Raw genomic sequence first — 10363 nt, forward strand, 5'->3', positions numbered from 1 at the left:
ATCTCCTGACCTCGTGATCCGCCCGTCTCGGCCTCCCAAAGTGCTGGGATTACAGGCTTGAGCCACCGCGCCCGGCCCGGAATGACTTCTTAATGATAGGAGTTTCAAGGTGATTGTGTTTTTCTCCGGATTAAACTGTTTGGGTTAATTTTTTTTTCATTCATTTTGTTTAAGACAAGCGTGTTTTGCTTTTTTTTTTTTACTTTTTGGGTTAATTTTTTTTTGAGATAAAGTCTAGCTGTCGCCCAGGCTGGAGCAATGGTGCAATCTGGGCTCACTGCACCCACTGCCTCCTGGGTTTAAGAGATTCTCCTGCCTTAGTCTCCTGAGTAGCTGCGATTACAGGCGTCTGCCACCATGCCTGGCTAATTTTTGTATTTTTAGTAGAGACGGGGTTTCACCATGTTGGTCAGGCAGGTCTCAAACTCCCAACCTCCGGTGATCCACCCGCCTCGGCCTCCCAAAGTGCTGGGATTATAGGCGTGAGCCACCGTGCCCGTCCAGGTTAAGAGTTTTTTGCTTTTTTTTTCTCCCAAAGTATTTACAGTTAAATACATTATTTGTTTTTTGGTGCAATGGTCAGCTCTATGAAACTTACGTCTTAAAAATAACTCTTGACCCTTACCAATTAAGTCACTATTTTTCCCTCTACCCCTTTAAGTCACTATTTTTGGGTATCTTTTGGCCATCTGAATACCTAAGTGCAAACCACAAAAATTGTAGACAATAAGATTATAATTTAATAATGTAATGTTATTAAAATGAAGCAATAATATTTTAGCCCTGGTCATTTTTTGTGTTTTTATTTCTCTGGTATAAAAACCAAATTTTGTTTAGCATACTGCTTTACACGTTATAGGCACTTAATGGTCCTTAAATGAATGGATTTGAAATTATAAAGAAATTTTGTTAAACAAGCCACAATACAATTTATAAAATTCTTTCAATTGGAAAATTTACTAGTTTTGGTGAGAAAAAAAATCATAGACCTTCTAACTTCCTCTAATTGCTATTTTTTTTTTTTTTTGAGACAGAGTTTTGCTGTATTTGCCGAGGCTGGAGTGCAATGGCACGATCTCAGCTCACTGCAACCTCTGCCTCCCGGGTTCAAGCGATTCTCCTGCCTCAGCCCCCCGAGTAGCTGGAATTACAGGTGCCCACCACCACGCCCGGCTAATTTTGTATTTTTAGTAGAGACGGGGTTTCACCATGTTGGCCAGGCTGCTGTCGAACTCCTGACTTCAGGTGATCCACTTGCCTGAGCTTCCCAAAGTGATAGGATTACAGGCGTGAGCTACGGCAACCGGCCTCTTATTTGCTATTTTAATTTAGAAAATAAAACAATTTAGATTCAAGTTTCTGCTTGAAAGACAAATAAATGATTATAATGTAATCTTTGTGCTACTTCATTGATCATATTTCTGTTTGCTAGGTGTTATATACGGGTTTAATGTGAATGTAGGCAAAGTTATCCAACAGTCAGCTGCAAAAAAAGGTGTAAAAATTAAACTTCACAAAATAATTTACCGTCTTGTTGAAGATTTGCAAGAGGAACTGAGCAGCAGATTACCCTGTGCTGTGGAAGAACACCCAGTAGGTGAGTGATCACTGAATGTTACTTTTAAAAATTAGTATATTAGGTGCTATAAATAGCACTTCAGAGCTTAGAGGAAATGTTTTCAATGTTGAAAGATATATCCTGTGTTCTAGAAGAAAAAGACTACCATGAGAATTCATTGTAACTTCTTATGTAAACACCTGCCCTGTGTAACACATTGTGCCTATGCCTTGAGGATACAAAAGCAAATAAGGAATTAAGAACTTGCCCTCCAGTTTAGATATGAACAAATAATTATAATACAAATTATACTACTATTGAATGCGTAAAGATTATTAACAGTGTCATGGAAAGAGCTGTTGACTTTGTTGTAGGGCTGGCAGAGAAGTCTACCATAAGAAGAAAATTTACATTGAAATATTAAATATTTAAAAATACTGTTTCTAGCATATATCAGCCAGAGTAGACTGAGTTTATTTAAAATTGATTAAATCACCTCATCTGTTTTTTTTCCCTCCCCACGTAGATTTTTTTTTTTTGGTTAACTTTTAATTTTGATAATAGTTTTAAATTTCCAGGTAAATTGCAAGAGAAATACAAGGAACTCCTATTTATCTTTTACCTAATTCACCAGTTGTTTACATTTTGTCCTATTTGCCTCATTTTTGCCCTGCTCCATACACACGGATTTTTTTTCCCTGGACCATTTGAAAATGTTTGAGATAAATAGTGCCTATTTGCCTCTAAATATGTACATCTGCTAAGCAAAAGATACTATCTTATAAAACCATAGAACTAATCAAACTCAGGAAACTTAACGTTTATTTATACAATGCAGTTATCTAATACACAGTCCATATTCACAATTTGTCCATTGTCCCAAAAATGTACTTTTTTTCCCCAGTCCGGGATCATGGATTATAATATATCCATGTTGTCATATCTCTCTGGCTCCATTTAATCTGGAACAGTTCTTCAATTTTTGTCTTTTTTGACCTTGACATTTTTGAAGCATATTGGCCAGCTGTTTTGTAGAATGTACCCTGATTTGGATTTGTCCAGTGTTTCCCCATGATGAGATTTGATTTTGCATTTTTAATCTACATAACAGATTTATTATTTTAGGTTTTTCTGATCTGCTCAACATGATTGTACAGAGATTTTTATGTTCTTGTGCTAAGAGCAATTTGGAACACTAAGTCATGAGGGTTTCTAGGATTAAGCAAACACACCAGTCAGATAACACTACCACCACCAACAAAACAGCTCCCTAGAAAACTGGTTCATTATAGTGCGTGTTACTTCATTATTGGAATTTGTATTAATTTTTAGTCAGTAAAAAAAAACAGACTCAGCCAGGCGTAGTGGCTCATGCCTATAATCCCAGCACTTTGGGAGGTCGAGGCGTGCGGATCACCTGTGGTTGGGAGTTCAAGACCAGTCTGCCCAACATGGTGAAACCCCATCTTTATTAAAAATACAAAATTAGCCAGGTGTGGTGGCGCATGCCTGTAATCTGAGCTACTTGGGAGGCTGAGGCAGGAGAATCACTTGAACCCGGGAGGCAGAGGTTGCGGTGAGCCGAGATTGCACCATTGCACTCCAGTCTGGGTAACAAGAGCGAAACTCCATCTCAAAAAAAAGAAAAAAAAAAAAGACTCAGAATTAGTACTTCTAAGTAGATATAAATTACCTGTGGCAAAATGAAAAATAACGAGACCAGGTGCAGTGGCTCACGCATGTCATCCCAGGACTTTGGAAGGCTGAGGTAGGAGCATCACGTGAGGCCAAGAATTCAAGACCAGCCTCCACCAAAAAAAGGTAAAAATAAAATAATTAATTGGGTATGGTGGCACGCACCTGTAGTCTTACCTATCCAGAATTGCTTGAGCCCAGGAGCTTGAGGTTACAGTGAGCTATGATCATGCCACTGCACTCCAGCCTGGGTGACCCATCTGTAAAAATGTTTTTAAAAAGATAACAGAGAAATAAAGTAATGACAGATGATCTACTCTTGAAAATATATTGAAGGAAAGCTTAAAACAAGGTTTTCATGGAGCAGACAAGAATAGGCAAAGATGGCTGGGTGCAGTGGCTCACGCCTGTAATTTCAGCACTTTGAGAGTCCGAGGCGGGTGGATCACTTGAGGTCAGGAGTTTGAGACCAACCTGGCCAACATGGTAAAAACCCCGTCTCTACCAAAAATATAAAAATCGGCTGGATGTGGTTGTGGGCGCCTGTAATTCCAGCTACTTGGGAGGCTGAGGCAGGAGAAACACTTGAACCCTGGAGGTGGAGGTTGCAGTGAGCCAAAATCATGCCTGGATGACAGAGTGAGATTGTTTCAAAAAAAAAAAAAAAGAATAGCCCAAGATTTTCATGCATTGTTATTCTTAATATTGGTCAGGAAAATAAAATTGGGAGTTAAAGAACCTAGACTTTTTTCTAGGCATGAATTTGGATTTTTGTCATACCTTTAATTCTTATACCACAGAATGTCAGAAATTGCGTATTTCTCAGTCTTCAGTTTTCTGCACATTAATGTTCTCTTCTTCCTAAAGGTGAGGCATCTATACTAGCTACCTTCTCTATAACAGAAGGGAAGAAAAAAGTTCCTGTGGCTGGCTGCAGAGTCCAAAAGGGACAGTTAGAAAAACAAAAAAAATTTAAATTAACCCGTAATGGACATGTAATTTGGAAGGGTAAGCAACATCAAAATCTCCTCTATCCAGTCACCAAAACCTGTTGACTATATAACCATTTGAAATCTGTTCATCTTTCATGTCCATAATCTCAGCTCAGGCCATTTCTTATTGCTGTTGTAACTCCTAAATTGTCTGTAGTTGATGGGTTCCCTTTGCTTGAGATGTTGGTTTTACATCTCAAGTCAGTACCATCCTATCCTCAGCAAAAAGTTTGTGTGTACCTTTGAAATAGGAGATTTAGAGTATTTTGCTACAAATTCTTATTTACAGCAAACTTCATTTTTCAGGGGGTTCCCCTGGTATTTAGTCCCATTATTTAACTGACAGGACCACGCAATTTTTAAGAATTTCAGTGTAACTTCCTGGTAACACCATACAATGTAGTATTTAGTAGGTACTTATCATTTATTGAATATACTAACCTTAAATTATATCTTTTTAAGGTTCATTAACCTCACTGAAACATCAAAAAGATGACATTTCAATTGTCAAAACGGGAATGGATTGTGGTCTCAGTTTAGATGAAGAAAATATGGAATTTAAAGTGGGAGATAGAATTGTTTGTTACGAAGAAAAACAAATTCAAGCCAAGACTTCTTGGGATCCGGGATTCTAAAATTACATTAAAGATGTAAATAACTCAACGTGTTGCTTTTTTGAAGGTAGAAATGCACTACTACTGGCCAAAAAGTATCTAAGTTGTTCTATCATGTGTTCATATGCACAAACTGTCAGAAGTGCTCAGAAATAGGAAATCTTATTTAAGGATGCCTCCAACCAGAAATCCTTTAATGGAAAGACTGGCAATATGGTAAAAGGTAATTGTTACTTACTTACACATCACCGATTTCTTTAAAGTGGATGCTTTAGTTAAGAGGCTTATCAAGTGAACCAGCTTTCCCTGAATTGAGCTCCACAGGAAGATATGCTACCCAAGTCCTGCTTTAAACTAAACTGTCTTTTAGTGTTAACAGTACAAATAAGTAATCATTCCTTTATAGGGATCCATCCTGAACAAATTCTCAAGAGCTGTACAACAGACAGACAGCAAACATTCCACTGAAACCACCCAGAGACTGCGGATGCTTTTTTTTTTTTCTTTTGAAACAGGTCTTGGCCAGGCTGAAGTGTAATGCATGATTACAGCTCCTGGGCTCAGGGATCCTTTTGTCTCACCCTCCCCAGTAGGCAGGACCATAGGAGTCAGCCTATGGTTTTTTGGAAGAGATCGGGGTCTTGCTGTGGTGCCCAGGCCGGTCTTGAACTCCTGGACACAAAGTGATCCTCCCAAAGTGTAGGTATTACAGGCTTGAGCCACCACTCCCAGCCAGTATCCATTTTTGAGTTGGCAACTTTAGCCTTTAACACAAGTATGCTTAGCCAAGGTCTCAACACCTACACAAACCGTGATTCTCAAAGACAAGAGATAGGCACTACTGGCCACTGAATGGGTAAAGGGAAGGGATGCTGCTCATCACATGACAGACCCCACAACAAAGACTTACCTGGCCCCAAATGTCTATTGTGTTGAGGTCAAGATGCACAGAAACAAAAACTGGCTTATATTTAGACAACTTACATTAAGTATAACTTCTGCCAAAGTATAGGTATTCTAAGAAGTTACTATGAATTGAAAATATCAAGACCTTTACAAGTGGTTGGTACCTGGCAGGTATACAGAACCACTGGGTCGCACAATCCCTAGAAGCAACATTCATACAGTGATAGCAGTAGCACTAATAAAGGAAATGGTGTGACCATCAATTTGGTGCTTAAAAACTATTCTTTTTACTACAATGAAATCCAACAATAAATGTTAGTTCGTGTCTTTTATTAACTCATACAGTTACTTGTCTTCTGGCTTGTTGAAGCAATAAGTCAGACAACATTTGCCACAATAATGTCTGTCAAAGTGGCTTGCCATAAACACCCCAGCACCACATTCATCAGACGGGCACTCTCGACGAAGGCGACTAATTTTGCCATTTTCATCCACCTGAAAAGTACAAACCTGCTGTAAGATAATTTTACAACACATTCTGGAGTCTAATTTAAGTGACTCAAAATATTTAAGCTTTTACTATGTAATACTGGTAGTTTTCGTGCTTACAAACCAAAGCACCCTAAATTCGCACCAGTTATTATTACTACAATGAAAATATTCAGAAGTCTTGGGACTTCTGAACACTAAAGGCCAGCTTTGCAAGTCGTAGACAAAGGTAAGACCTGAACTCAGAACCCTATTACATAAGTGATTTCAAATACCAAACAGGAAAAACCCCAGGAAGTCTGAATTTCTCATTTCCAGAATACCTCATTTAAACCAAAATGGGGTAATACTGGATACTTAAGTCCAAGAAAATACTGACAAGTTACTATAAAGTTTTCCAAATAAGCCAAGACTTTGCTGACATTCTGCCCATCACTTTAACTGGCTCACCTTATAATATTTCAGGACAGCCAGCTTAACCTTCTTTCTCTTGTGCTTATTCTTCTTGGGAGTGGTGTAAGACTTCTTCTTCCTTTTCTTAGCACCACCACGAAGTCTCAACACAAGATGAAGAGTAGACTCCTGTTAATGGAAGAATGACGTAAGCTTTCATGATTCCACCAAGAATGGGCACACCCAACATTACGCATCTCTTAATTAAAAGCAGTAGCAGTACACAGTAACATTTATGAGGTAATCTTGCTGCCCCCATCCCAATAAAGTATCTGATTCTTAACAGTTTATAGGGAGATTAAAGAATGCATTACATTACACCATGGGATGCAACTTGCAAAATTCATAATGGGAAAAACTACAGTAGTGCTTCTCAAGTATCAGTATAGGAGTTACCTAAAAATCTACTGCTAATCTAATGCCATTCTCCCCTTTTGCGTGCCAAAATGTCCAAAATACACCACATGGAGTGGCTCACGTCTGTAATCCTAGCGCTGGGAGGCCACAGTGGGAAGATCACTTGAGCCCAGGAGTTTGAGACCAGCCTGGGCATGGTGGTGTGTGCCTATAGGTCCAACTACAGAAGGCTAAGGTGAGAGGACCACCTGAGTCTGAGAGATGGAGGCTGCAGTGACTGTGCCAAAGTCAGAGCCTGTCTCAAAAAAAGTAAAATAAAAAATTTCCAAAATAACATTTTTTTTTTAAAGAGGCTGCTCTTCCCCTAGACAGACCTTTTGAATATTGTAGTCAGACAAAGTACGTCCATCTTCCAGTTGCTTGCCAGCAAAGATCAATCTTTGCTGATCAGGAGGAATTCCTAATAAGAAAAAAAACAAGAAGTCACAGCACACCAAGCCTGTGATGTGCTCCAGATTTATAAGGTAACACCCCTTAATCAAATACATGGTACTAACGGCTGACCATAAGCCCGTACTAGAGGTTAGGCATGGTTCTAAATCTTTACACATCACATTTTACTGCATTAAATCTTAGGGACAATACTAGGCTGTCTGCAGTGGCTCACGCCTGTAATCCCAACACTTTGGGAGGCCGAGGTGGGGGGATCACTTGAGGTCAGGAGTTCCAGACCAGCCTGGCCAACATGGTGAAACGCAGTCTCTACTAAAAATACAATAAATTAGCCAGGCGTGGTGCTGCACGCCTGTAATCCCCACTACTAGGGAGGCTGAAGCACAAAAATCACTTGAACCCGGGAGGCGGAGGCTGCAGTGAGCCTGAACGAGCCAATGCACTCCAGCCTAGGCGACAGAGGAGACTCCCATCTCACACAAAATAAGCGTCCAAATTCACTCAAGTGAAATACACCTCAAGGATTCCAATGTAGGGACTGTGCTCCCGGATCACAAACATTTATTGTGTTATTCCCCAAGTATTTTGTCAATCTGCCCTTCCCCCCTCACCATGAGCAGATATGTCAATCTGCCCTTCCCCCCTCACCATGAGCAGGTATGTCTAGCACCTACAGGTAAGCTGAAATCTCCACAGGTTAAGTTTTCTTAACTACAAAATATTACTTGCCTTCCTTATCCTGGATCTTGGCCTTTACATTTTCTATCGTATCCGAGGGTTCAACCTATGAATGTTAAAATGGAAGTATGTTGCTTACACATTACGGAACTACAGCAGAATTCATTTAGTTTGACAATTACCACTGAACCGAACCGGCGACAGAGCTGAAACCTACTCAAGAGACCTATTACCCACCCAGTGGGCAACCTCCCAAGTCGGCTACCGGAAAGCACCTTCATCTCCCCAGCCCAGGGCGGGCGGCCGCCACAGGGTCACACGTGCTCGCGCCCGGCGGGCGGAGTTACCCGGCGCAGCTCCTCCGTTTTAACTAGCTGGAACCTCTCCAGAGGTGAGAGGCCCGCCTTTGGCCACCGAAAATCACCTCCAGGCCGTTGCTCAGCAAAAGATACTCATTTCAAAAGTTAAGTTTTAGAAACCAAATTCGGAATCATGGTTTAAGTCATGGAAAGCAGCGCCGGTCCTAAAATCCACCTCAGGACCTTATTCGGACCTTGGCTTCCTCATGACCACCTGGCCCGTACCTCGAGGGTGATGGTCTTCCCCGTAAGGGTTTTCACGAAAATCTGCATTTTGGTGGCGGCTCCACCTGAGGTTGGGGAAAAGGAAGAGACGGGTTAGGTCAGAGATCACAACAGAAGGCGGAATAGGGCGCTGGCCCCAGAGCAGCCGAAGAGCAGACACTCACCACAGATGGCGGATGGAAAAGGAAGAACGCCGTGCAGGCCCACGGGGTTTCCCGGGGCCCCAGCCGAAAGACCCACCTCTTAGGCGACCACACCAAATGCCTGACTGCCGTCCCAGCGACAATCCAACCCGGTGCCAGAGCAGGACGTGAAACTCGTTTCTCCTCTCCCTAACCTGGGCTTATTTCTCACTTTAACCTTCGGAATGCTTTCGAAATGGTAGGTTTAAGCAACGTAAAAAATGTTTTAAAAAGGTTTTTCCCGTGCAGTCAACGTGGCTAAGAGAATCTTTAAAAGGAGGTGGGTCGAGGGGGGCCTCATTGGGGAAGAGGTAGGAAATGGAAGTGTATTCTGGGAATTGTAGTTCTCCACTGCTTTCTTCTACCTTGGACTACTTGTCCCAAGATGCAGTTCCACCTCCCAGATTCCCTAGTTACTGTCTCTAAGCACTGAAGTCGGTGTTTGGAGAAAGGGACTCAGGTGAGGACTGGAGGGAGGATGAAGCGGAATAATGGTTTCCGGAGCGTGGAAACGGGCCGGAAGTGAGTAGGAAGAAAGGTTAAGGGGCGGGCCAAGAGTGCGGGGCACGAAAAGTGTCCTTCGCCCACTTGCAGAAGCGGTGAGGGGCAGAGAATCAGCGATCTACCAGCCGCTCCCTGGGCCTCCAAGGGAAGGGAATCTGCATGGCCTGCTCCAGGCAAACTGAAAAATAGGTGAAATCTTCGGAAGCGGGAGTTCAGCCCTTTCTCGCCTGTAGCCCCTCCCTGCTTTCGATCGCCAAGTCTTTCCCAGTCTAGGCAAGAGTCTGAGTATTATGTGTCACTCCTTAGTGTGACATGCTTTAATATGTTGAAAAATCTCAGGAGTTTTCAACTTTTGAAGTGAAGCCGTACGGAAAAGAAACCTGCAGAATGGTTATTTAGTTGTAGCATTTCCAAATTTGGGCTTTGGGAGTCTTGGATCTGAGAGGAAGTTTTGGGGATATGTATCCGGTGCTCTTCCGGCAAGGAGGCCAATTAGAAGCAAGTTCCCCCCGTCCTTTCTCCACTCCACAAACCACAGAGTCCTTTCTAAGGAACCTTCTTAATGTCTTCTGTATTTATTTCTTCATCCTCTACCGCCTGCGACCCCATCCCCAAATTCAGACCTTCATTTTCTCTTGTAGGGGTTCCGTATGTAACTCTTTATCTCTCTCCAGTCTTTCCTCCTTTCTAACCCACCTTCACTATTGCCTCCAAAATATTCATTCTGAAAGGTAAATGTGTGTTATTATTCTGCTTAAAATACCTCACCTTCAGGATACAATTCAAATTTCTTAGAATGACATGCAGGCTCTGCCTTCCTTACAACCCAATCTGCTAAACCCATTACTCTACATTTTAGTAAATGAAGCTAATTTAATTTCCTGACTTATGCTCTCCC

At 41.6% G+C, this 10363-nt stretch overlaps 2 protein-coding genes across 4 annotated transcripts in view; one reads left to right on the forward strand and one right to left on the reverse strand.

Annotated features, from left to right (window-relative positions):
• MTIF2 (mitochondrial translational initiation factor 2) overlaps positions 1-4908 on the forward strand; it is a 37109-nt gene extending 32201 nt beyond the window's left edge. The window contains exons 13-15 of the mRNA XM_011957447.1: positions 1433-1597; positions 4121-4261; positions 4708-4908. Of these exons, the coding sequence (XP_011812837.1) occupies positions 1433-1597; positions 4121-4261; positions 4708-4880 (479 nt within the window). The 3' untranslated portion in view covers positions 4881-4908. The remainder of the gene's footprint in view (positions 1-1432; positions 1598-4120; positions 4262-4707) is intronic.
• Positions 4909-6078: 1170 nt separating this feature from the next.
• On the reverse strand, positions 6079-9726 carry RPS27A (ribosomal protein S27a). 3 transcript variants are annotated; one of them, XM_011957450.1, is made up of 6 exons: positions 9550-9726; positions 8780-8844; positions 8247-8301; positions 7439-7524; positions 6705-6836; positions 6079-6260 (listed from the first exon to the last, which is right to left on the reverse strand). In XM_011957450.1, exons 2-6 carry the CDS (start codon positions 8825-8827, stop codon positions 6111-6113), a joined length of 471 nt encoding a protein of 156 aa, XP_011812840.1. In that variant the 5' UTR covers positions 8828-8844; positions 9550-9726; the 3' UTR covers positions 6079-6110. The 3 variants fall into 3 exon arrangements, with proteins under 3 accessions (XP_011812840.1, XP_011812838.1, XP_011812841.1); XM_011957448.1 differs by lacking the exon at positions 9550-9726 and adding an exon at positions 8944-9254; XM_011957451.1 differs by lacking the exon at positions 9550-9726 and having other exon boundaries at positions 6081-6237; positions 6730-6836; positions 8780-8922.
• Positions 9727-10363: the final 637 nt, after the last annotated feature.

Source organism: Colobus angolensis, unplaced genomic scaffold (genome assembly GCF_000951035.1).
Source record: "Colobus angolensis palliatus isolate OR3802 unplaced genomic scaffold, Cang.pa_1.0 Scaffold442, whole genome shotgun sequence".
NCBI classification, from domain to species: domain Eukaryota; kingdom Metazoa; phylum Chordata; class Mammalia; order Primates; family Cercopithecidae; genus Colobus; species Colobus angolensis.